At 49.3% G+C, this 25,350-nt stretch overlaps 10 protein-coding genes across 10 annotated transcripts; 5 read left to right on the top strand and 5 right to left on the bottom strand.

The window, feature by feature from the left end:
- Positions 1-369: 369 nt before the first annotated feature.
- N7471_011870 (uncharacterized protein) lies at positions 370-3,369 on the bottom strand (the record flags this gene model as incomplete). The annotated part of the gene is made up of 3 exons (XM_057284589.1): positions 370-2,765; positions 2,821-2,976; positions 3,216-3,369. 3 exons carry the CDS (start codon positions 3,367-3,369, stop codon positions 370-372), a joined length of 2,706 nt encoding a protein of 901 aa, XP_057130855.1.
- Positions 3,370-4,970: 1,601 nt separating this feature from the next.
- Positions 4,971-5,865, top strand: tim9 (protein transporter TIM9). Its single transcript, XM_057284588.1, has 3 exons — positions 4,971-5,031; positions 5,135-5,204; positions 5,332-5,865. The coding sequence occupies exons 1-3, from the start codon at positions 5,024-5,026 to the stop codon at positions 5,524-5,526; spliced, it is 273 nt and encodes a 90-aa protein (XP_057130854.1). The 5' UTR covers positions 4,971-5,023; the 3' UTR covers positions 5,527-5,865.
- A 752-nt stretch (positions 5,866-6,617) lies between these two features.
- Positions 6,618-8,117, top strand: N7471_011868 (bifunctional alcohol dehydrogenase/S-(hydroxymethyl)glutathione dehydrogenase; the record flags this gene model as incomplete). The annotated part of the gene is made up of 6 exons (XM_057284587.1): positions 6,618-6,638; positions 6,701-6,715; positions 6,800-6,914; positions 7,016-7,151; positions 7,201-7,838; positions 7,903-8,117. The coding sequence occupies 6 exons, from the start codon at positions 6,618-6,620 to the stop codon at positions 8,115-8,117; spliced, it is 1,140 nt and encodes a 379-aa protein (XP_057130853.1).
- An 898-nt stretch (positions 8,118-9,015) lies between these two features.
- N7471_011867 (putative 1-aminocyclopropane-1-carboxylate deaminase) lies at positions 9,016-10,098 on the top strand (the record flags this gene model as incomplete). Its single annotated transcript, XM_057284586.1, has 1 exon — positions 9,016-10,098. One exon carries the CDS (start codon positions 9,016-9,018, stop codon positions 10,096-10,098), a length of 1,083 nt encoding a protein of 360 aa, XP_057130852.1.
- Positions 10,099-10,264: 166 nt separating this feature from the next.
- On the bottom strand, positions 10,265-11,866 carry N7471_011866 (inositol-3-phosphate synthase INO1; the record flags this gene model as incomplete). Its single annotated transcript, XM_057284585.1, has 1 exon — positions 10,265-11,866. One exon carries the CDS (start codon positions 11,864-11,866, stop codon positions 10,265-10,267), a length of 1,602 nt encoding a protein of 533 aa, XP_057130851.1.
- Positions 11,867-14,183: 2,317 nt separating this feature from the next.
- Positions 14,184-15,784, bottom strand: N7471_011865 (uncharacterized protein; the record flags this gene model as incomplete). The annotated part of the gene is made up of 2 exons (XM_057284584.1): positions 14,184-14,836; positions 14,893-15,784. 2 exons carry the CDS (start codon positions 15,782-15,784, stop codon positions 14,184-14,186), a joined length of 1,545 nt encoding a protein of 514 aa, XP_057130850.1.
- Positions 15,785-16,492: 708 nt separating this feature from the next.
- N7471_011864 (Zn(II)2Cys6 transcription factor domain-containing protein) lies at positions 16,493-18,074 on the bottom strand (the record flags this gene model as incomplete). Its single annotated transcript, XM_057284583.1, has 2 exons — positions 16,493-17,901; positions 17,987-18,074. 2 exons carry the CDS (start codon positions 18,072-18,074, stop codon positions 16,493-16,495), a joined length of 1,497 nt encoding a protein of 498 aa, XP_057130849.1.
- A 633-nt stretch (positions 18,075-18,707) lies between these two features.
- N7471_011863 (RTA1 domain-containing protein) lies at positions 18,708-19,713 on the bottom strand (the record flags this gene model as incomplete). Its single annotated transcript, XM_057284582.1, has 3 exons — positions 18,708-19,168; positions 19,226-19,474; positions 19,527-19,713. The coding sequence occupies 3 exons, from the start codon at positions 19,711-19,713 to the stop codon at positions 18,708-18,710; spliced, it is 897 nt and encodes a 298-aa protein (XP_057130848.1).
- Positions 19,714-20,397: 684 nt separating this feature from the next.
- On the top strand, positions 20,398-21,439 carry N7471_011862 (RTA1 domain-containing protein; the record flags this gene model as incomplete). The annotated part of the gene is made up of 3 exons (XM_057284581.1): positions 20,398-20,569; positions 20,657-20,899; positions 20,961-21,439. 3 exons carry the CDS (start codon positions 20,398-20,400, stop codon positions 21,437-21,439), a joined length of 894 nt encoding a protein of 297 aa, XP_057130847.1.
- A 901-nt stretch (positions 21,440-22,340) lies between these two features.
- On the top strand, positions 22,341-24,391 carry N7471_011861 (Zn(II)2Cys6 transcription factor domain-containing protein; the record flags this gene model as incomplete). The annotated part of the gene is made up of 9 exons (XM_057284580.1): positions 22,341-22,369; positions 22,430-22,458; positions 22,507-22,659; positions 22,716-23,038; positions 23,101-23,362; positions 23,419-23,862; positions 23,939-24,045; positions 24,104-24,203; positions 24,261-24,391. 9 exons carry the CDS (start codon positions 22,341-22,343, stop codon positions 24,389-24,391), a joined length of 1,578 nt encoding a protein of 525 aa, XP_057130846.1.
- Positions 24,392-25,350: the final 959 nt, after the last annotated feature.

The raw sequence follows: 25,350 nt of genomic DNA, 5'->3' as shown, positions 1-25,350 counted from the left end.
CGGACAATTGCAAGGAGACGGGGGAGGGTGAGAGCAACGGGATAAAGAATACATGGGGGTCATTCGAAGGGAAATTTGGGAGGGCATCACATTATCCAATCGACAGCAAAAGGATGAGAGTGCAAGAGGGTCACGAATACGAGGGCAAAGCCCATTTCATCACGAACGAAAATAAAAGATGAGGAAAAGAACATCATCCAACGCCTCAAGCGACGCCAATGCTCTGTGAATAAGCCATACCCTCTTAAATGGTCAAACAAATCCTGCACAACTGGATAAACGATAGAGGTGCAATCGACGGAAGAACAATCGTGATAATAATAGGAGCAGAAGAATGGAAAACACTTTGTGGGAACAATTTGAAGGAGATCAAGCAGCCGAGGTGGATGGTCCTGCGGTCTCTTTCGGGATTTCATGGGACAATGGTGGCTCTGGTGCCACTACGGACGCGGCAGCGGGCAGCCCAGCGGACTCCTTCTGTTCAACGACAGGCGCAGCCGCAGACGCCTCAGGACTATGCGGCTCTTCGGGGATAGATGGGGGAAGACCAGCGCCAGGCAAGGGAGACGCGGGCGAACGCATATGCTCTTCCTTGGGCTGTTCACGTGGGACTTCGACTGAGGCAGGGTTGCCTTTTGTCGACTCTGTAGCAATGGGAGAAAGAGGCTGGTTGGTGAGGGAGGGGTCATTCTCCGATCGGGTGGGGCTCTTTGCGCGCTCACGATCATCCTTAACACCATCCCGGACCTGAGCGACCTTCGCCTTGAACTTTCCGAACAAGCTCTTCTTCTCGGGCTCTGATCCTACGGAGGAAGTGCCTTGAACGCCAGCATCCAAGCTCAGTGGGTGGTTGGAAAGGTCCGTGCTTTGATAGTGACCGCTGCCGATTGAACTGGTGCTTTGATCGGCTCGAGGATTCGTCGCCCCCAGGGGTGGAGACGCGAAACCTAGCCCAACCTGCTCACTGGTGCGCTTCGAGGACCGATGGAACCGCCAACTACGACGATTTTCATTGCGAGAGACATCGTCGGGCTGATCCATGTCAGACTGATCAGTGAACGACGAACGTGAGTTCATAGAGGGGGTGCGCGACTTGTTAGGCCGCAGAGAATGGTCGGTGTTAGGTTGCGTTGCACCCTCTGCGAGCGCCGGGTTCGAGTCGAAAGAGTTCTCTCGGTTGCCGAGTGTGGCAGCATTTGGCGGTCTCGGAGTGGTGTCGCCAACAGCAGCTTCCACGGACCGGTTTTCATGCTTAGGTTCAAGATCCGCACTGGGATCTACACTCGAGGCATGGAGTGAGGTAGCCGAGCTTTGTGCGCTCATGCTTGCACTACCGGGAATGCGCTTCTTCTTCAAGCGATTCGGCTGCCGAGGTTCTTTCAGTTCACTATCAGCTGGCGGTGACTTTGTGAAGAAATTTGAGAGTTTGCGCTCACGGCTTGGTGTGACAACTTGTGGGGGTGAAGCAACTGGGGGTGAGGCGACTGCCGTATTGAGATTCTCATGTGGCCTGGCAGTTTCAGTGATGCTAAGACGTTCAGCAGTTGCCGGAGGCAATGGGCCATGGGTTGACGTGTGCACATAGAGGTTGCCTGGAGTCAATGAGGTGGTTGATTGACTAGGCGTGCGCTGCTCAGAACGCTGCTCAGGACGCTGCTCAGGGCGCTGCTCAGGGCGCTGCTCAGGGCGCTGCTCAGGGCGCTGCTCAGGGCGCTGCTCAGGACGTTGCTCAGGACGCTGCTCGGAAGTCCGTTCTGGGACTGACGGAGGAGCCGGATGAGAGATCGACTCAGGGATCGACTGAGGCTGCTCAGGCTTCTCAGGCTCTTCGCGCACTGACGGTGTTCGACTAGTCGATTGAGAACTCTGATGAGAAACAGAGAGTCCAGAAGGATTGTTCGAGCCAGTCTCGTTGGCTCGCGCATAACGAGCAGAGGTCAAGACGGGGCCCATCTTTGAGGGTAGAGTGTTGCTTCGGTGAACACCACCACTGCCGCCACCGCCGCTGATTGAGGTGGGAGTTACAGGGCTTTGAGTGTTGTTGGAATGACGGGAGTTGCGCGACGAAACGGAGACATTGCGTCGGATACTGTCCAACTTGCGATGGCTTTCCGTGTTAGCACTGGCGTTGGATACCGATCGTCGAACGCTCGGGTGAGCTGCGGGTCGTGGAATCCCTGCCTCGACCTCCTTCATGGTCTGCTCATCGGCAGCCGTGCCACTCATTCCGAACAGGAAGTGGTCCTGGTTCTCAATCAAGAAGATCAACACATCCTGACTCAACTTGTATTCCTCCGGCGACATATCGTGCTGGGGGTGGGACAGCATGCCTGGTTGGAAGATCGCGGACAGATTAGCCGACGGCATGCGATTCTGATCGGACTTCGAGGCGAAAACCGCGAGGAGATCGAGGATATAGAGGAGCAGTTGCTTGTTCAATGGGGGCAGCTCGATGATGAGGTTCTGGTATGTCTCGACAGCCTTTGCGTGGTCGAACTTGTCGGCATCGTTTGTGTCCTTGCCTTCTAGGACCTGTCGCTGGTAGATACGCAGAGGTTCACGGAAGCGCTCATAGAATTCCAATGGCACGATGGGTTCGGGAAGCTGGTTCAGGTATCGGCGAAGCACGTTTGCTGCATCGTGGACGGTGTATCCGGACCAGTCGAGTCCTTTTCCATATCGCTCGGGGGAGTCGAAGACCTCCTGGAGGTCCTTAATACGCTTGGCTGATCCGTTAAGACGAAAGATGCCCTCCACATCCGTTGCTATTCCAAAACAGGTCAGCGATAACTCATCGAGTATAGCAAGGTAAATACTAACCTTTTTCTTTGAGGAAAACTCCACACTTTGCAACAACAATGGGCACGTATCCATAAATGAAACTCTCGCCGTGGTCGTTGGTCAAGGAGATTGCCACATTGGCATACTTGATGCTGACATTGAGCGGAATCCCGAAGATCCCGCGGGGTGCCTCTTCTGCGACAAATGGGTCAGCATACCAGTTCGAGAAGCGATGAAGAACCCAGACAAATCAATTGAAGACCGAGCAGAGTCCTCGACTCCGACATGGTGAAGCGCAGCAACCATCTCCTGTGCGACGAGGGGGGTATACCCCGAGGCTCAGGGGGTTGCGAACAGCCGCGAGCCGGAGCGCCCCAGGAAACATTTACACGGTCGCCTGTGTTCTAATATCGCATTCACCAAATATGGCTTACCTTTCAATTCATCCTTTCTGGTGCTCCGTTTGAACTGCTTCCACCATGAAGCTAAATCTCGCTTTGATGGCGGGGAGTTGGCGTCGACCGGATCGGGTGTGGGGAGAGGGTGGACAGGGTCAGCACCCGGGTGCGACTTGCCGACCGTCACCATGGCGAGTCCGGAAGGCGACTCGAGATGGAATCGAAGATACTGGGAATCGGAGAAGCGCAGGGAAGTGGGTGTGTCGATCGAGGGATTCGGGAAAGTTGAAGGGGCCCTGCGTCACCGCCCTCGTGTGGGAAATCCTGGGGCCGGGCTTAAAATAGCACAGGCACGTTTCCGAGGCGAAGCAGAGCAAAGATGGGATTCGAGAAAAAGAAACTGAGAACAAAGAGGATGAGAAGAAAACGAGGAAAGGATGTGAGTGTGTGAGTGTATGAGTCTTGATGGATGAAGGGATACGAAAGGGCTGAAAGGTCAGGGTTTCGAAAGGGTCAATGAGTCGGGGGCACGAGCCAAGAGCCGACACATATGACAGAGATTATTCTCTGTTTTAAAGACAGTCCTGGGTATTGTTCAGGGGGGTGGTTCTTTTTTTTCGAGAACATTAGACTATGAATAGCAAACATAATCTCAAGACCCAAGGTTCCCGGGACAAGTTAAAAGATGGGTCAGGGTCACCTGTCATATAGATTAAATTGGATCAATGTACGGAGTACAGGTACACAATGCTACAAGGGGGGAAATCTTAAAAATGGGATCTCTCATTTACTATATAGAAATACCTATACTCCGTACAATATAGATCTACTTGAAGTTTTGGAATTTAGAATTTGAGCATACTGTGAAGAACAGTCCCCGCTTGCGAGTTCTACCAAGTCTGGAACCAACGGGTCTTGGATTGTCTGGAACGAGTCTGGACCCTTTTAGGGGCTTTTTGGAGATCAAATCGCTTATATCGGGTTTCATATCTGCCGGATCAGGTACGGATTTTCATTTTTTTTTCTGGTTTTCAACTCGCTTGGCTTTTGGGTTCCAAGTTGGTGAAGTATACGGAATTATTTGCTTAATTAGAGCATATCCATTGTCACTTTTTCCATTGCGGGAAAGCGTGTCTCGGGTACAGGGTAGATCGTCTCTCTCGAGATATAAGACATCATATTTACCCTTGAGCGATTGGCACTATTTCCATCCTCTTTAGAGATCATCCATCTAGGGTGCATGTTTCTACATGTAGTTTTTGACATCTTATACGTCATGTAGATCGTTAAAAAGTGTAAATAACACTATTGAAGCAGACAATTTTTCACGTGTGGGATGTAACTTTCTATCCACGGGCACAAGAATTCTTTGATTCGCGTAAAAAGTAATTGAGGTGGGATTAGCTGTCCATAGCGTCATGAAGTTAGGTTGAAAGAAATATTGGTGACGTTGTGATATCACGTGGATTGAGATTTCCAACCTTGGCATGTTTCTCCGATCGGATAAACCCGCTTGCGGGACAGTCCTGGAGTAGGTAGAGCTATATGTACTCAACAAAGCATCATTACAATACACCGTTGCTATAAAGATCGACTTCTCACGGCTCCAGATTTTATGTGAACCAGATATGGTTGAAGCGAAGGCCCTAGAGGCTATACAACTAACAAAAGACAAGATGTTGATTAAATTGTGGCCTGGTAGCTAAGGCACACAATTTTGAGTCGCGTGGGCTAATATTTCTCCGGCACCCGAGAAGCTCAGAACCAGCGGAGCTGGCAGCTAGCAGGAGACTTGTGGAAAGCAACTTACCATCAAAACATCTTGATTTCAATCATCTATCACAATGGAAGGGTAAGTACCTCATTTTGAACACTCTTTACTTTCCTGCCATGTTTTCTCTCCGGTTGTTCCTCAGGATCAATCTCTGAGCAAACCGCTAATACCCAAGTCACAGACTTAACGCATCGGAACAGCGCGAATTCGCTTCCCGCATGGAGCGGAAGCAGATGAAGGAGTTTATGACTGTATGTACCTCCTGGCTTCCGCATTTAAGATTCGACTTTGCACTTATTCCCCTGCCCGTGATCCCGTGTCATTACCATCAACCACCTGTCTTCTCCCATACTCAAGATCTAACATCCGTTCTTTCAGATGTACTCCAAGATGGTCCAGCGCTGCTTCGATGACTGTGTCAATGACTTCACCACCAAGTCCCTCATCAACCGCGAGGAGACTTGCATCATGCGCTGTGTTGACAAGAACCTCAAGAGCTCCGCCCGGTTGAACGAGCGCTTCCAGGAGCAGAACGCCGCAATGATGCAGAGTGGCTCTATGGGAGGCAACTAAGGGTCTATTTTGATAATAAGAAACATATTCTCGATGACTATTTTCCGTTTTGGCAACATGCATTCGATGAATTGGGTGATTGGCGAGGCGGCTCGACCGACCCGGTTGTCTCCGACAGTGACTTTATCTGGAGGCTGAGAGGGATGACATCGTGGTTCGATGACCTATTGGCGAGGAAGCAGACAGGATCGGCTCCTTTCCGTGTACCATAGTGACTAGCACGGGAGATATCTACCTCTCCTCTCCCGGGGCTCAAAATACAAAAGACTTGACCAAATCAACGAAATGAGGTGTGACCGTGTATGTTGAACGGGTTCGCAAAATAGAGCTTAGCTTGGGTTATCTTTTTCTTCTCAAGCTCGAAATATATCCTTTACTGCTATCAAGCAATGCAACTTATCGGTCGTGAAGCCTGAGGGCGCGTGTTATTTGTTATTTATTTTTTTGGCGTACAAACTCGGGCTAGGGTCTGTCGGAATATTGCTGCCGTTATTGTTTTAGTGAACTTTCTCCTGATTCAATACTATATCTCCCATTATCGGTGCTTTGAGATGCCGGATGGTGGATATATCGACTATTCCGCGGGTGTTCCGAGGTCGGCAACATGTCGTTTTTTGCCGTAACCTTAGTCTTACGATAAAAGTATAAGAGAATAACGGATGGCAATAAGGCAATTATCCCAGTCAATTATGCCTCTAGGGCTATATATAGTGCCCATATTGTATATGTAGCAACCCGGGGATATACTATGTAGTACTAGTCCCCTACGGCATTTCCCCGCGGAGCTTCGGGAGCATTCCCGATCACGGATATTTCTATTCCAACGGGAACGGCCTTATCTGACTGAATTTCCCCAAGTGGGGAGAATAATATGAGGGGGACTTGTAAGGTAAGCTGTTCGGATCTCCAACTTCCCAAAGGTTTGATGCCTTTATCTTTCCCCTCATACCCGGATCCACCCACTGTTCAAAAGCCCGTCATTTCCTCTTCTCTTCTTCCTCAACCACCGTATTCTTGATGTAAGTCTTATTTTTCTCTTGGCATCCCCGGACTTGCTAACAGTGTTGTAGTTTTAAAGATCAATATACACAATGGCCAGCACAGTAGGACTGGTAAATTACTCTGTTCCTTTTTCTTTTTTACTGAATAACCTTGCTGACTCGGAAATCTACAGACAATCACTTGCAAGGTAAGCTCGATCCGACCGCCCCGCACATATGACGTCGACGAGCACAGCTCGCATGGATCATGAACAGCGCTGAACAATTGACAGGCCGCCATCGCCTGGGAGGCCGGCGCGCCTCTGTCCGTTGAGGACATCGAGGTCGCTCCCCCTAAGGCTGGTGAGGTGCGCATTAAAATCCACCACACTGGTGTCTGCCATACCGGTAAGCCCCGCCATAGCCCCGCCCTCTGCACGGAAAAAAGAATAAAACAAACTGCCGAACAAAATCCCGATCTATTAGGACAAATTATTGACATCCCTCAGATGCCTACACTCTCTCCGGCAAGGATCCCGAGGGTGCTTTCCCCGTTGTCCTCGGTCACGAGGGCGCCGGTATTGTCGAGTCTATCGGCGAGGGCGTGACCTCCGTCAAGGTGGGCGACTACGTCGTCGCTCTCTAGTACGTTTTCGGCTCCGATCTCGGCGTGACGGTCCACTGACAATTGTAGCACCCCCGAATGCCGTGAATGCAAGTTCTGCAAGTCTGGCAAGACGAACCTCTGTGGTAAGATCCGTGCTACCCAGGGTAAGGGTGTTATGCCCGATGGCACCTCCCGCTTCAAGGCCCGCGGAAAGGACCTCCTGCACTTCATGGGTACCTCCACCTTCTCGCAGTACACCGTTGTTGCCGATATCTCAGTCGTCGCTGTCACTCCTAAGATCCCCACTGATCGATCCTGTCTGCTCGGCTGCGGTATCACCACCGGTTACGGTGCTGCTGTCGTGACTGCCAAGGTCGAGGAGGGTTCTAACGTCGCTGTCTTCGGTGTTGGCTGTGTTGGTCTGTCGGTTGTGCAGGGTGCGGTCAAGAACAAGGCCGGTAAGATCATTGCTGTCGACGTCAACGATGGCAAAGAGGCCTGGGCTCGCAAGTTCGGCGCTACCCACTTCGTTAACCCCACCAAGCTCTCCGGCAAGACCATCCAGGAGCACCTGATTGAGATGACTGATGGCGGCTGTGATTACACCTTCGACTGCACTGGTAACGTCGGTGTCATGCGTGCTGCCCTTGAGGCCTGCCACAAGGGCTGGGGTGAGAGCATTGTCATCGGTGTTGCTGCTGCTGGTCAGGAGATCTCCACTCGGCGTAAGTTAACCCCGCCGTTCTTCACTTCCCAATGTATATTCGTCTTGTCTAACAAACGTCATAGCATTCCAACTTGTCACCGGTCGTGTCTGGAAGGGATGTGCCTTCGGTGGCATCAAGGGTCGCACACAACTGCCCGGTCTGGTCGACGACTACCTCAACGGCGAGCTCAAGGTGGACGAGTTCATCACTCACCGCCAGTCGCTAGACGGTATCAATACCGCCTTCGATCAGATGAAGGAGGGTGACTGTGTTCGTTGCGTCGTCGACATGCAATAGATGCAATATTTTGCTAGTCGATACAAAATAACTGATGTGAAATATGACTTTAATTATTTCTTGGATGCAATAACCGGATGCAAATCTTTTTATATAACAGTACAATCAATGGGGGAGTATGAACCTTTGTAGGACTGAAGTTGTCATCAAGGTCCTCAACCCCGCGGCACCTTGAGGGTGAGATGTGTAAACACTGATCTCAGCTCAACGAGCAAAAAGGCAATGATATCCCTAGAGATGTCAATGGAATGCAAAGATACCATTTAACACCGTCGTAAATAAATTGATAGCTGATGCAAACGGCATGATCATAGCATAAAAAAGCCTTACGGCCTAAAGCTCGCGGCTGTTGACGTCTGAGACCCCCTTCTCTCTTCTTCTCTGTTTGGGTATATCTCAAATACCTCCAAACACGAAACTTGTCTCTTCAGCCAGATCAATAGCCGCGGAACATACATGGAGTCAAACATACCGCGCAGTTTATACTCCTGTCGGAGAGAGTCCGAAATCCCCACCATGTCGGCACTAACGAGCTGCTGATAAGGATGCCAATCTCGGTTCTACTTCGGAATAACGTCGCTGGAGGGCCTGTGATAGGTGGTATATTACCTGCATAGCGTGATTCATGTACTGATGGGTCTAAGAGGGGCTGCTTTGCGCTATCAAACCCCAACCCCAACTCCGTTCGCCGCGGCGATGCCCGCGGCGATATCTGGGAGGGGTATATAGTCCACGATATCATGGTACTAGATCAACACCAGCTTGTTTCAAATCTTCTCTATATTCAGTCTATTACTTCTGCTTTACTTGTCTTATACTTCAGAGCAGTTCTCTCCACCACCACTACAACGCTACCACCGCACTCTATACCTCCCAAGCCACCACGCAATCCCCAAAAATGACAGACCCAAATCCCATCCCCCTACCAAGCCCCTTCTCCACAATCCCCCGAACCCCCCTCCTCCTGGGCCCCTCACCAATCCACCCCCTCCCCCGCATAACCGCCGATCTCGCCAAAAACAACCCCCACCCACCCGTAACCATCTACGCCAAACGCGACGACCTAAACTCGGCCTACGCGTACGGGGGCAACAAAACCCGGAAACTCGAGTACCTGCTCGCCGAAGCCCAAGCGCAAGGCTGCACGACCCTGGTCTCCATCGGCGGCGTGCAGAGCAACCACACCCGCCAAGTCGCAGCCGTAGCCGCGCGCTCGGGACTGAAAGCCCGTCTCGTGCAGGAGCACTGGGTCGACTGGACCGACCCGGGCTACGAGAGCACGGGCAACATCCAGCTGTCGCGACTGATGGGCGCGGATGTGCGACTCGACCCGTCCGGGTTCGGGATCGAGCATAAGAATACCGCGCAGGCGGTTGTGGAGGAGAGCAAGGCTGATGGTGAGAAGCCTTACTATATCCCTGCTGGTGCGTCGGATCATCCGCTTGGTGGACTTGGGTTTGCGCGGTGGGCATTTGAAGTCAGGCAGCAGGAGGGGGAGATGGGGGTTTTCTTTGATACGGTTCTTGTCTGTGCTGTTACCGGGTCGACATTTGCCGGCATGATTGCTGGGTTTAAGTTGTTGGAACGGTTGTATCCTGGGGATGCGAAGAGGAGGGTTATTGGGATTGATGCTTCGGCGACGGTTGAGGCGACGAGGGCGCAGGTTTTGCGCATTGCGAAGAATACGGCTGCGAAGATTGGGCTCACTGAGGATGATATTACGGAGGACGATGTTATCCTTGATGATCGGTATCATGCTGGTATCTATGGTGTTCCTGATCGGCAGACTTGGGATGCGATTGAATATGCGGCGAGGATGGAGGCGTTTATCACTGACCCGGTCTATGAAGGGAAGAGCTTTGCCGGTATGATAGATATGATTCGTCGTGGGGAGATCAAAGGTGGGAATATTTTGTATGCGCACCTCGGTGGGCAGTTGGCCTTGAATGCTTACTCCGAGCTTGGTCGGACCAATGAATAGATAGATGAATGTGTTTAGAGAACCTTATGGGAATACACTTACCTTACGTCTACGGCTTTGTCAATAACTAGGGAGTATGGTTGTAGCATGTTAAGGCTTGTATTGTTAAACGAGTGACTGTAGTTGGCGCGTAATGATGATCAAGCTAGGGAAGCATGGAGAACGTCTAGAACAGCTTGTGCTCAAGGGTCATCTCCGACTCAGGCTGGAGACCAACACAGGCACGGAAGATGTTGATAAGAGCGGAGCGCTGCTTGCCCAGGGCGTTGACAACGGGGGTACCGGGAGGGGTCAGGGGAGCCTTGAGCATGTAGCTGAGAATGCTCAGGACGCTGTGGAAACCCTTGTAGTCCTCACCCTCGCTGTCAGACTGCCAGCTGATACGGGTCATCATCTCGGCGAGCACAACCAGGTCGATGATCAGGGGCGAGGCCAGAAGCGAGTCCTCACAGATGTTGAACAAGCTGATAGTCTGGTGGCCACCCATGAAGATCTCGGCGTAGTACTCATCCAGAGCACGCTTGTTGTCACCGACAGCAGGCATGTACTTGATGACGACAGTGTGGTCGGGGTGCTCATCCTTCTCGTAAAGGATGTGGTTGGCCGCGACCATGTCGTCCACAACGTTGGACTTGGAGATCTCCTTGGAGCGGAACTGCTTCTGGGAGCTCAGGTTCTTGCCGTCGTTGTTGCCCAAGTGGTTGTAGCTGGCAATGGAGGTGAGCTTGATACCAGCGTTGATCAGGAAGTCAACCAGGGCAGACTTCATCTTAGTCTGGCCAGACTTGAAGTCGTCACCGCCAATGAAGGCACGACGCTGCTCGGCCAACTGAAGGGCACCAGGGACAAAGGTGTTCTGGGGCGAGCCGTTGATGAACGGAGTGTCCTCGAGGATGGCAGCCACAGCGAACACGGTGGAAGGAGCAACCTCCAAGTGACCGGCCTTGATCGAGCTGATCAGGTTGTCGGCAGTGTCGTTGACACCGGGGATAATGTCGGCGTACCGCTCAGTGTTGGCAGTCCACATGATAATCACCTTGTCCAAGCCGTTCTGGGCCTTGAAGTCGCGAATGTCCTTCTGGATCTGCTCAACGTGAGCCCAGCAAGCCTTGTCACCCTTGATGACATTGTCGGCACGATCCTCCTGGTTGGCGGCGATGAAGTCGGGGTAGTAGATACTAGGCAGCGGCTTCATCTCGGCCATCTCCTTGCGGACCTGGTTCTTGAGGGTGGGTTCCAGCACCTGAGCGCGGTCCATGGACTCGGCGAGGTTCAGGCTGCTGATATCCCAACCGCCAATGGCCAGATCGTTAGGGTGGGCCATGGGGAGCAGGTCGTGGAAGGGGATGTTGATCTCCTCACCGGTCTTAGCATCAGAGCCCAACTTGACAGTCGAGCTCATGACGATAGAACCGTAGTAGTTGGAGGTCTGCTTTCCATCGCGGGTCTCCCAGGAGAGATTACGACGGTTGGCCAAAATACCAGCAGTCACGGTGGAACCGTTGTTTCCACCCCAACCGACAAGCATCATGCCGACCTTGCCAACCTTGCGGTTGACCTTGAAGTTGTAGTTGGTGGCCTTGGGAGTGGCAACCAACTTGTTATCCGCGGTGCGAGTGATCTCAGTAGTCTGATAGGCGTACTTCGACTTGATCTCGTCATCGGTGTAGACGACATTGGGGGACTGGACAGTAAACAGGGAAGATTCTTGGCGAACCGACCCGTTCAGCGCGCCATTGGCAGCATCCGAGCTAGCGTGAGGAGCCATTGCGTTCACAGCGGGATGAATAGGCAAATTTAGTGTAGTGTGTGTGATAGCGTAGCTTTAACGGATAAAGGGTGCGCAGTCCGATGCTCCTCCACGGTTGGATGAGCGTCGGCCGTTGAACGGGTGGTGCCGCCTGGGAAGGAGTTAGCAATTGGACTTCTGTATGATCATGGTTGCCTCCTATAGGCTGTGGGGAAACTCACGAGTTAAGACTTGTCGCGAAAATTGTGGCGGTTGTATGTGACCACTGTCTCGACGAGAAGTGATCTGACCTGCTGACAAGGTTTATACGAACCTAAAATAAACGGGCAAGAATAATGAGGATTGAGGATAGAGAGAGAAGAAGAAGAGAAAGAGGAAGTGGCAGGAGGGCGACTTTATGTCTCCGCCTGTCTCCGGGCCCTGCTCCACCGGTCCCCCGTCCCCCGGCTTCCCCTTTTTTCTCTTTTTTTTCCCCCTTTAACTTCAACCTATTTGTTGGCATTAATCTTATTATATCTTATTATTGGTTGTAATATCTCACCGTCTATTCTAAGGGGCTTCATTGTCTAACCGATACCGCAGTTACAGTCGATCTTTTCGTTGTTCCTGCATACGGAGTATAGCACACCTCTTTGTACTCCATGCTCCAGGTACTCCATGGTCCAGGTACTACCCCCTTCAGGTACACGGCCAATGCAATGTGATCCGCAAGTTTAGCACATGTAATTCATAAATCTCCAGTTTTTTTCTGCGCTGACTATGGGGCTCCGCTTCCGGCTTCCACGGGTTTCTGGCCTGGCCACCTGTACATTCCTTTCCGAATACGATATTCGGTGACGTATTTAGGGTTGTGAGGTTATCCATTTGACATATCTGGATTCTCAATCGAACATAGGCATTATATTGCCATTGCAATTGCAATTGGACTCATAAAATAACCTTGGAGTATACATCAGGCCACGAGCCCTCGGCTGAACCGTGCTGCACATCTGCACATCGGAGGGGTAGACTCCGCGGGGCAGAATGGCGGTCAGCCCATACACTCAACGTGTGCTTGGCAGACCTCCGGGGCTGGGTTTTGCTTTTATTATTTTTTTTTGGTTTTTTTTGGTTTTTTTTCTTGTTATCATTCGCTTATTACATACCGAGAAAGGATCTCGGGAATTGTACAGAGTAAAACTAAAATTGATGTTAATTTGCGGAGCTCAGGACCTTGGGAGACACCTGGGCTCCGACGGCTGATAACCTAAACTTATAACCTTCTAAGGTTACCTAGGTACAACTTTCCAAGGTTCCAACCTTGAAAGGCTTCAACTTACCACTCAAGGCAATAATCAAAGAATTGTTCAACTTTACTGTACTTTGTAGTAGAATCGTGAGATAATAATGGACCCTGAAATATTACCAGAGCCCCACAGCGGCAATATCTTCGCAATTTTAACTCTCCAGTCCACTAACGCGGCCTGTGCAGGATGTGAGCCACCGCAAGCCAAAGCCTGGTACTGCAGCAGAGAGTGCAGAAGGCCGACTTCGAAGTCCACAAGCTCAGCTGTGCGCCTACAACTGCATACAACTGCTGCTTAATCTGGCTTCTCTTGTTTCTGGCGATGCTCAGCTGACACACTTAATTGAGCCATTCCACCTCAAGTCTTATGGAAACTAAGGCCTCGAAATGAAGGAGCTCAAGGAATGGCTTGGCTAGCCGCAAGCTGATGAGGCTGGAAAATTCTATCCTCAGAAGGACGTCGATACATGGTACTACTATATGTATCCATCGGCCGGTCAAACCTTCCCAATAACAAGCTTTCCAGTCATTGCCTGGGACGAACTGTGATGGGCGATGTAGCCGTCATCAGATCGTGACCGGATAATGTTGATGATTACGAAGAGTCCATTACCAGAACGGACTTGAAAAAGACCATCGATTACTACAAGGCTGCAAACTCTCACGTGGTGTTCCAGCAGCGGGAACGCTCGAGACTTTCGCGGAAACTGGGGATGCCGGAGGACTTTTTGAAAGGTGTTTTCAACTTCAACTTCTAGGGTCGAAACCAGTGGGACTTGGCAATAGTGTGTCTGATTGTGTCATCTCTCATGTATTCTATGATTTGTTTCTTTTATGTTGCTTAATTGTGTTAGCGCTGCTTTATGCCTCCGTGGTTGTTGAGTGGGCATTTTCAATATTGTTCACTTCCGAAAACATAATCCGGTCTTCTATTACAACAAATCATGTCTGCAATTCATAGAGATGTCCATAGTATTGCCATTTCTTGTTGACCAAGCATTCCTGCAAATCCCGCCCTTGTTCCTATTGTCACAACAAATATTGATACTCTCAAACCTTTGGTGCTCCATCGTCTTTGTTCTCCAAAGGACAATCTCCCTGTGGTTGGCGATCTTTCAATTTCTTGGGCAACTGTTTGGCCACACGAACAGGATCTAACCAGCCCGTGGACATAATAAACACCTCATCTATATCTTCCAGCGACAAGCCTGCGGTTTCCGGGAAAAACAGATAAACAACCGGTATCATAGTAAAGTTCAGACAGGCAAAGATGAGAAAGTACTTCCATCCAATGGCATTGAAGGCGATCGGTGTGACCTCGGCGATCAAAACACTCAATGCCCAATATATGCTAGAGCCGATACCGTTGATGGTGGTACGCAGGCTGAGAGGTGCCACTTCGGATGCATAGAGAAACGGTATCCCACCAAAACCAATAATCATGCTGAAGTGAAAGATAAACATAAATACCACCGCTGCGTACATGGCAATGATGTTTGTCGACTGAGAACTGAGCGCAGCCACGAGGACCATGGCGATTGTGTTGGCCGTCGCACTTGACAACAATAAGAAACGACGACCAAATCCCTCTATGGTGAATACGCAGACGATGCCACCAAAGACACCGCAAAACTGATAAATTACCGCCAGAATCCTTGATGTTGTCGAGTCAAGGTGAAGGTGGGTTTGGAAAATCGTTGTAGCTAGTGGATCCATAAGCGACGGGCATTGGAATGGATTAGAAGATTAGAGTACGTACTGTAGAACGTGATAGAGTTGACACCTGTCAATTGTAACAACATCAATCCTCCTGTCGCAAGAGATGCACGATGACGGATTCTTTGATGTCCCATGTGGAATATTTGGAAGAAAGATCCTTTACCACCGGCAATAGCCAACGAGGACTCCACATCCAGTATCTCCTTCTTGACAACCTCACTGTCCATTTCAGTGTCCCTCAGGGCTGCTAATACCTCACGGGCAGCAGAGACATGGCCCTGCTGAACCAGCCAACGGGGTGACTCGGGCATATAAGAAGTAAATACAATCACAACTATGCAAAATATGATAGGCAGTCCGACTGGAATACGCCAGCTTGCGCTGTTGGGGACATATGACATCCCAAGATCGACGAGTAATCCCAGCGTAAGACCCATCGCGGCGAAGATGCCTGTGGTCGCAACATGCGCACCACGCTTGCTAGCTGGTGATATCTCCGATTGCCAGACCGGCACAGTGGCTAGTTGGCCACCATGACCCAGACCTAGGATAACTCGTGCTACCACAAGCTGAGAAAAGGTAAACGAACTAGCCATGAGGAAAGCTCCGATCAATTGCATCACTGAAGCGAGTATGATAGTTCGCCGACGTCCGAGCACATCGCCCAGTCCAATGCAGGCGATGGCTCCCAGGCAACCACCTGCTGCATACAAGGCCACCACAGTACCCTGCAAAGTCGATTTGTGGTGTTTTTCCGAAGGCAAGGCATGGCTCACATCGATTTCAGGAAATTGGGCCTCGAACCAGGGCAGGGTGAGAACTCCCCCTAGTAATCCTTGATTATAGCCTAAGGACATGATTGAAGGCATAACCACGCCAAGGAGTGCTGCATAGTTGAGGCGACTGCCTCGAAGGCCAAGAAAACGTGCCATTTAGCGTGCAATGAAGGTTTAAATAAAGTTGTGCTTAGACGGTTTCGTGTTAATCTGGAGGACTTTGCTAGGTGCGCATTTTGGGGTTAATCAGAGATCCTGCAATTGTGGGTGAATCCGATCCTTGCATATTTATTGTTTTCTTACATTCCAATTATGGGGCTCAGCCTCTAGAAACGCATGTTTTACCTGTTCAGCAAGGTGTTGATTAGCAGAGATATTTTGAGTTTCAGATAAAGATGATCTATGAATGTTGGAATATCTGCAAGGGGTACGCCATCTTATTGTTTGTTGAACTCTGGTATAAATCAATCTCAGCATAATACCCAGGTTGTATATATATGCAACATGAGGTTCAAGTAGATTTTCAATCCTTTATTCTTCGCGTAGATCAAGTGAAATTTAATGATGCGACTTTGTACCTCATCTGCACCTTCTGCCCGCCCCCAACAATGATGGAGTGGAAGAACATCTATGCTAGGGGCTACCGAGCAACCAATCAAGCAAGTGATCTAGTAGAAGATCTAATGGGGGATTACCAACAGTGTCTACCCGTAGTTAGCCATGTGGTTCAGGGTCGTCCATGTGATTCCAGGTATTGGGATCAAGAGCTGATCTGGGATGCGATCTATGCTCGTATACAGTGTTTCTAGCAGACGGCGGTGTTATCGATACAGTTAGATAATTCAATGGGTTTGGATATGTGGTTCAAGGAGTACATGTCAGTGTCGAAGCCACGACCTCGTTGGGCCATAGCATGAATGTTGACAGTTGGCTCTCATTCAGGGAACCGAGAAGTGTGTTGACTTTGTGTATCTCTCTTTCAAAGGACCCCCTTAGATACCATGTATCAATTAGAGTACTTGCCAAGTAAAAATGAGCCAAAATGACCAGTGAGTATCCACGAAGGCAGTTAGGTTCGCTTCTCCCAAGTGAAGCCAAGAATGGACTTGGAAGCTGGATCGGCCAGGACAAAATTGCCGCCTCTTCAAAATCCAACTGGATTTCAATGTCAGCAGGATTTTCGGTTGCTGCACACCGTAATATGGAGAGAATGCGTATATATAACGTGTCCAGGATGTCAATGGTCTCAGAGTGCGCTTCCACAACGGAGTCTAGAGTCGTGGACGACTCTGAAAGGTGAGATGTCGGCGTACCCGAGCAGCTGGATAAGTAATCCTTGACGGGTTCAAGCGTATGCAAAGAAGCCTTTATGTTTGCGACTGCTTGGCTGGCACCTTCGGCAAATTTAACTAGGCGGGGGGAGCAACGAGAAAGTCGAGATGATGGTGCAGCAATCGGTACATCGTGCCAACGCCCATCATACTGCGAGAACACAAGCATCTGCCGGAGCCGACTGCCTTTTAACACATGCCATTGGTCATGTAGAATAGAAGTTATCCCCCGGTTGAGGTATAACCAGTTGAGACGTAAGACATCATTTGCAGAAGAGGAATTTCCCGTGGCACTATCCATCTCTTCGTGGGTTCCAATAAGCGGATTAAGCTCCTGGACCTTAAGAGATGCAAAAGCAAACCCAACGAGAAGTACGGAGCCCGTAAAAACAATCTCAGCGTTGGAGGGAGAAATGCAGGACACCTCTTTCCTAAAGCCTTCTAGCCCTCTTTGATGATGTTCCATGACTATTGCTAAGTCCACCGTATCCAAACCTTCAGCGCTACCAGTCTTGTTGGCCTCATCCTGCTGGGTAACCATGTGGATTCCCCCTAGTGCTAGGAGCAGGTGCATCAGATGCCGATTTTTGCATGCAATTTCAGGGATGATCTGCTGCCAGACCATAGTTCTCCTCGGATGCGACGACATTTGTTTCGCAGTGTACGAATTGAAATACTGAAGGAGCTTCAAATCGTTCATCGGCAAGTCCCCACGCCCATGGCTATAATGGCTCGAGAAAATCGCTGGTAAAGTCGCGTCGAGCGGAGGACCTCCATCTGATGGAACGAAAGGATCAGATAAGGGATAGCCATCGTCATTCCCCGCCGCTTTTCCTCTAGGTCTGTGGGGTTTCTTCGAAGGGAGGCGTGGTAGGGGGTAAGAGCAAGGTTCGCCTCTGGAAGCGCATGTGCCGCAGGCGGGTCGAAGTTCATCACACTTAACTGGTCAGCTTCTGTCCGTAAGGAAGATGGGGAAAATAGGGCTCGAAGCGTACTTTGACCCTGCGTTGTTTGCAAGGATAGCAACCATTGCGAGACTTGGTGTGGCGGATGCGATGTCTTCTCATAACACGTTGATTGTGCGCAGATGTGTCGGAAAACACCAAATCATCCATTCTTGTAATATGAGTTTCTGAAGGAGACAATATCCATAATTTGCAGCATTTGTGTAAGGCTGGAGCCTACCTCTGTAGCTAGTAGGCTAAGTTAACATGCGAGTGGCGAAGCAGTCATTCTTTGTAAGGCAGACGTTGACAAGTGAAAACCTTGTTTCCCATTCCGGCCACAACACAGAAAACTCGTCTAGAGCTGAAAAGTCCCATATTGACATCGCTATTCAGTTTCTCCCGTTGATTTTTTCTATAATCACTACACATAATCAACGTGTTTCAGATGGACAGAAAAGCAACACTATAGAACCTTACCTTTTCACACTTGACTTGAACTAGTTCGGACATCTCCTATTTGCGAGTTATAAACTCCACAGCGGACGCCTGCCGATGGCTCAAGAGGCCACTAAATTATGATAGTTTGGGTAGATCTGGTAGACCCACTCGTATTCTTATTCGAGGGAAATTTATGTACTTATGTGCATACATGTAGGCAAATACGAACACGACATTTCGTTCCTTGCTTCTCGTCTATCTCAACAACCGGATCGCATGAACTAAATTGAGAAACCAAAAAAATCTATAGAAATACAAAGGTATTTTGCAAAAGAAAAAAAAGGAAGATTGAACAAGATAATTTCACACGCCACGATAGACTCCATCAGGTTTCACTGTCTGCTCATTCGGGGTGCGAGTCAACTCGTAATCCGGGCCAACGGCCAAAAATCGAGTAATTTCATATGGATGAGCAATATTGAAGATAACCATTGCAACGAAGATAAGCAGTGAGTCAAAAACATACAAGTACATCTCATGACGCAAAAGATAACCATTATTGCCCTGGATGTATTCCGCAAGTCGAAAAAGCGAGCGCACCAGGATCAGAAAACTGGTAGCATAGAGGATATTAAGATGTTTGCGCCAGGGGATCTCCCGATCGAAGCAGCGAGGGATAGGGTATTTGCGCAGCTTCAAGTCAAATAGGCCAGCGACAATAATGAAGAAGCCAAAGAAGATTATTTGGACAAAAAGACCGACGATGATAATGCGCTCGCCAGTCTTCATGCCGTCGAGCCCCCCGCTACTCTGAATGCCGCCACCTGGATATATAGTCAGATAATCCCATCTCATCTCTCATTTCTCTCGAGAACACATACCGGCGCCTTGCAGAAGGAACGACATCACGTCGCCGGTCACGAAAATCTTGGTAAGCCACTTCTTTTTCAAAATGGCATGTGATTCTGCCTGCAGCACAAGAATAATCCGGCCGAGCAACATGTAGATCGAGGCTGCTAAAAGAGCTGGGGCGAGAAGCAGACAGAGTGTCTGTATTATGTAGGGACCTAGCGTCCAATCCGGACTTTGTTTGCTAGACAAGGCACGCCCTATATACCCAACAATCTCAACTACTTGTGTTAGCACAAGTATAAAAAGCAGATAAATCAAGGTTGCACGTACAAAGACCACCTATTGCGTAGGGAATAAAAAACCAAGTCTTGACTTTGAACATCTGGAAGATGTGGTAGAAGGTTGTGCCCATAAAAAGAATCGCAAAAAGGACGGCACCGCCCATGCTGGGGTCATAGCGATAAAAAGCGAAGTTGACTTCTTCATCAGAACGGATCGATGCCACATTACTCTGCATTCTGAAACGATTGGCTTGGTAATTGTTGTGGTCAAGAGAATTTGAAAAGTATCGAGATTCGAATGCGTAATTTCAAGCTTCACTGAACCTTTGGCAATGTTTTTGGTAGACATGTCTTATATACTACTTCTATAGAAGCCAGAAGTTGACACTCAATATAAAAATAACTCTTGGGTGAATTTTTATCGAATCACGTATATCCTAGGGCGAGACGGTGGAAACGAGTACGGGTGGGTCAGCGGCAAAACGAACCTCAAGATATTTGGGCTTAGATGATTCCCTCAGGTAACCACAAATCTAATTAGATAAAGACCCGCCCCAACTGAATGGCGACTGGCGAAACCGAGAATGCGAATACGGGTGGGTCAATTACGGCCTCGCCGCATGTTAGTACCGATTCACCTACATGGCAATGGCATCTTGAACCACGGATACAATCAGCAAATCATGAGAAAAAAAATCATATCTGGTTTCCCCTGAATACGGTTACGACACTTGAAGAGATCCATATATATACTGGACTCGCCCGGTAAAAAAATGCATAATCACTTACCACCTGCAGGCGCCCATTCAAGGCGACAAACATTGGACAATCTCCTTAATTCTTTGAATCGCCTCCTCTCGGTCGAGGTATATTTAATCACTCTGACAGTTGGTTGTATTCGATTACAACCTTCATTTATCATGGCCTCCAACACGGGTGGAAAGGTAGACTTTGAACTATACCGCTATACACCTTCTCTCGTGGCTGCAATCCTGTTCACTGTTCTGTTTGTGCTCGCAACTTTCTATCACCTTTACCAGGTCGTTCGTACACGATCCTGGTATTTTACAGTCTTTGTCACCGGAGGAGCCTGTAAGTTGGCCCAGTCTCACTGCCACCGCTTCCCAGTTCCCTCATGATCTTCACCGAAATCCATAGCGTTGCTAATGAGTGTTGCAGTTCAAATCATAGGTTATATCTGCCGTGCGCTAGCCCATAACGACAAAGAGAATGTCCCGCTTTACTCAATTAGCACTATCATGATACTTCTTGCTCCTCCTCTCTATGCAGCCTCGATATATATGACTCTCGGTCGTCTTATTGTGCATTTGGACGCTGAGAATTTAAGTGTGGTGCCAGTGAAATGGCTCACCATAATTTTTGTCTCTGGAGACGTGATCGCGTTTCTGATGCAAGCAGCAGGTAAGTAATCCCCTCTATCCACACACTCGTCCCGGTCGATCAAAGCTAATCATGAATGAAGGCGGAGGGATCATGGCAAGTGGAACTATTAGCGCGATGACCACCGGCGAACATATTACGATTGGCGGTCTCGCCGTACAATTGGTGTTCTTCACCGTTTTCATCATAGCTTCAACAATCTTTCACTACAGGATTCGCAATAATCCCACCGAGAAGTCTGTCGGCCCATCACGCTCATCTACAGTACTACAAATGGCTACTTGGGAAATCGTCATGGTCGGGCTATACGTGGCCAGCATTCTGATTCTCATTCGGTCGATTTTCCGACTCATTGAATACGCCCAGGGCAACAATGGGTACCTCATCAGCCACGAGGCGTTCCTATATGTCTTTGATTCAACGTTGATGTTATTCACCATGGTTGCGATGAGTATTTTCCACCCATCGAAGATTCTTTCTCGGCCAACGAAGCCACAACGTGCTTCGAGAAGGTCGCGTTCAGCAAACAAGGAGTTACCTCCGACAAGAGAAGAGGTCTAGATTGCCAGTATATTATGAAAAACGTTGCCGGATTTTGTCACGGATTTTGGGCATATAAGGCCTAGAGTTCCTTGACTGAGCTGGAGAGCGGATATTGGTTTCAGGTTTTAGTTACATAGTTCTGAGAGCTTGTCTCTTCCATCAACAACCTTTCCCCCTCCCCCTTTTTCTCTCTACTTATAGATGGGCTTATAGGTTGCTGTTCCATCCTAGAATTTGTCCGACTAGTTAAGTATAATTGTAACAAGCTTCATATTGATCGCTCGAGCGAGGGTATTTGTGGCTGCCTCGTGGGCTTCTGATGGTACCACTTTGATCAACCCAGCGGTCCCTTCCCATTCGAAGCGGTGATTGATCCCTCCCAGGCTGTTTTGGTGCTCTTCGTCGAGCTCTTGAATCGGTCGTGTCGACAAATCGAGGATAACAATCCACTGGTTGTCATTTCCTTTCTCTTTCAGAAACTTCAGCAGCTGCTATGCTTCAACCCGCAGGCCTTCGAGGCGTGAAAATGTCCGCACAATATGCTCTGGGGAGGGTTTGGGAAGCAGCTGCATGACGCTTGGAATCATCGTATCGAAAAAGACTACATGTGTCTCAAAAGACCATGTATCTAAAAAGACATGCAAAAAGATATATAAAAAGACACATAGAAAGACATATAAAAAGGCTACCTGAGGAGGTTACCTGAGGAGACTACCAAAAAAGACCGCCAAAAGAGACATCTAAAAAGCCTATCCGAGAAGACTACCATAAAAAACCACCAAAAAAATACTTGACAAGGCCGTATAAGCGGCCGACTATTCTTGTAACGATATCGTTACCATATTGTGGCACCGGATTAAATCCCCCGCAGTGGGGAACTTCCCCGACGGAAGTGGTGAAGAAAATCAACACCTCCGTCATGCCCGGTGCGAAAAACCCCCAATGCTGGTAAGAATCGGCCTAGATGATCTTAGCACATTTTGACACTTGATGTCTGACTATATCTAGCGATCCATGTCGTGTGCTTCACCATAAATGTAATACCGCTTTACCCCCCAGAACCAGCTCTCCGCTAACTATCATAGGCGACGGGATCTTGCCACAATGCAGCCGATGCATCCGCACAGGTCGGGAATGCACTCGAGGTAAAAAGGAAACCAAATTTCGACAGGCAAAGGGCCGGACGACGCGCACTAAGTTTCCTAGCAACCAAGTTTGGCTTCGGCCACCACCTAGAGGTTGGATCCTGCACCCGATTTCCTTGAGACTAGTCTGACATCAGGCCATTATATAGTCGACTTTGTACTCGAGAGCGGAAGTGGTCAAGTGGATAACTCGACCGAGACGGCAACCGATATTCTGTCACCTGCCGGGAGTTTGCATAGTCATGCCGACTCTATTCCTATACCGGAAAGGCTGTCTCCCGGGTCCTCATATACCGCCCCGTTGCCGCAATATGGCTTCTCGAACCATCAAGTACATATGAGGAATAGTGATGTTTCGCCAAAACTCCCGGTGGTGGGTACACCTGAACGATCATACCAGCGGCCATGGCCCTTGAGAGATCCCGAGGAGGCGCGTTTATTCCAACATTTTGTGGATAATGTTGCATGCTTCGTAAGTGCTGATTTTGATCTTTTGTTCTACATGATGAACCGTAATCTGACTACGATATCAAGTTCGATTGCACGGATCGCCAGCAGCATTTTGCCATCCATATCCCTTACCGAGCACGCCGGTGCGAGACATTATTCAATGCAATATTGGCCATGTCGGCTCGTCATTTGAATCGCACGACAGCTTTTGACCCTTTTGTGTCAGACCACTACTACCAAGCATGTCTGGAGAAGTTGATTCCCGCGCTAAATGACCACGGTGTTACTATGGATGATGATTTGCTGGCTGCTACGGTAATTCTACGCTTGCTGGAAGAGTTTGATGGTAAGTAGTGGACTCCTTCCCCCATATGTCAAGAATCCTGTTAACGACAATCATAGTCCCACTCGCGGGGTCCGATATTAGAGGCCACTCCTTCGGGACAAAGGCTTTCATACGGTGCCCATCAATGATGACCACAACCCCAAGTCTACGGCAGGCTGTCTACTGGAGTGGCCTACGCCAGGAGATTTACAATGCCCTTAGCCTCCACCAAGCCCCAGACATTGAGCTGAGGTCATTGGACTTGAATTCACACTTTAACTCGCTGGGCCCTGATGCAGGTGATTGCGCATGGGCGAACCAAGCAATCACTCATTGTGCCCACGTTTTGGTGTTTTGTTTTGGGGAAGGACCTCGCTCGGCGGCTGTGCATGCAGAGCTTAAGGCACATAATCAGCAATGGAGCGAGACTCGGCCGGACTCTTTCGACCCTTACTTTGTGGGCGAAGACGTGGAGGTGGGAACTAAATTCCCCGACATTCGTTACGGGTGTCCCTGGCATGGTACGTATCGGACGATATTTTAGGAAGCGGCGAGCTATTTAGGATATGAGCTAAGGCTAATCGCTTGGGACTATAGCAATCGGCAATCAATACATCGATCTTGCCCAGATTCTGCTTTCTGTGCATGATCCAACTCTGCCTACGGTTGGACCTCTGCGCAGGCGTCTGATTCAGGAGGCTGACGTAAGTGTCTGATTCCGATATACATTAAGCACTCAAGCAGAGACTGACATGGGTTCAGGATCATATCCGCAGGGGAGTTTGGACAGTATGTGGCGCTTCATTATCCAATGCCTCTGTGCCCCCAGCCATGGTTGTCGGGTGCATGGCCATCCATCTCTGTAAGCAGCGGAAACTACTGTCAATACCTTCTAGTGAGAGGCTGACCAGGACCACAGGCGGCGATCGCTTCACGGACCCACATGAACAGGACCAATTGATCCAGGTTCTTATCCAAACTGATACACTACACGGCTGGCCAACCCATGCGCTCCAGCGACAGCTTCGGGAGACGTGGGGCATACGTTGACGTTGGTACTAAAATGTAAGTAGAAGAGCGAGAAAGAGCACGAGAGAAAGGGGCCGTGTCTGAGCTGGAGGGACACGTGCGACAGATGATCGTCCCTCTCCCGCACGCAATCAAAAGCCCCATACGGGGTAGCACCTCGTCCATTTCTCACCTCGTCATCGTACGCGTTGTGCGAGGTTTCAAATGGTGATCAAAACACCCGGGGTTGGCGCGTTAACTCTTGCAACGACCTAAAAGGTAGAAACGTACCTACAAGGTACCCTGTACGGAGTACGGAATATGTACTTCTTCTTTCGGCCAAGTGCCAGGGTCTTGCATGATCCGTGGCGCTGAGCGTGGCAACCAGTGGCCAGTAATAGGAGTGGGTTCGGAGGGAAAAAAATGGCCCCGCGGATCGCCAGCACGGGGCGAAAAAGCACAGAGTTGATTGTTTTTCGCTGTGTTCTAAGAATACCCCGACAACCTTCGGGATTATTGCCACATGATCTCAGGGGTGTGCGTTTGCCAGGAGAGGATTTTGATTTTAGAGCGATCATGTCAACATCCATTCAAAATCCAGATCGAGAGATAACCCCTGGAGTTCATCCCCACTGATCGAAAGATTGCAAGCCTCAAACATCACCTGGGCAATGTGATTGGTGCTGGTGGAGGATCAGACACCAGGTACGGACCAGTCGCATTGCAAGCTGAGTCTAATTTTCCATGGTGATATGCATACGTTCCCTGTGCACACGGTATTTTGGCTCCACCATTTGGGTTAGGAGAAAATAGAAGAATTTAGTGATATAGTGGAGATTGCAATATATTGTAGAGAGAGGCCTTCATCAGAACTATTTATCTATACGACAAACTCCGTGTATCACACATCTAATTATTTATACTCCGTAGATAATATATGATAATATAGAACTAATATCATAATATATTATAATAATCCTCGGAGTAACAAATGTAACCCC

Source organism: Penicillium samsonianum (assembly GCF_028829775.1).
Source record: "Penicillium samsonianum strain IBT 33392 chromosome Unknown utg000007l_segment0_segment0, whole genome shotgun sequence".
In the NCBI taxonomy this organism is placed as follows: Eukaryota; Fungi; Ascomycota; class Eurotiomycetes; order Eurotiales; family Aspergillaceae; genus Penicillium; species Penicillium samsonianum.
The sequence above is the reverse complement of the archived record's forward strand: the minus strand, read 5'-3'. Positions and strand labels throughout refer to the sequence as shown.

Bases quoted from the DNA above. Each gene is read 5' to 3' on its own strand.
- tim9 (XM_057284588.1), top strand. The intron at 5,205-5,331 runs GTATGTACCTCC...CCGTTCTTTCAG, and splicing joins AGATGAAGGAGTTTATGACT to ATGTACTCCAAGATGGTCCA.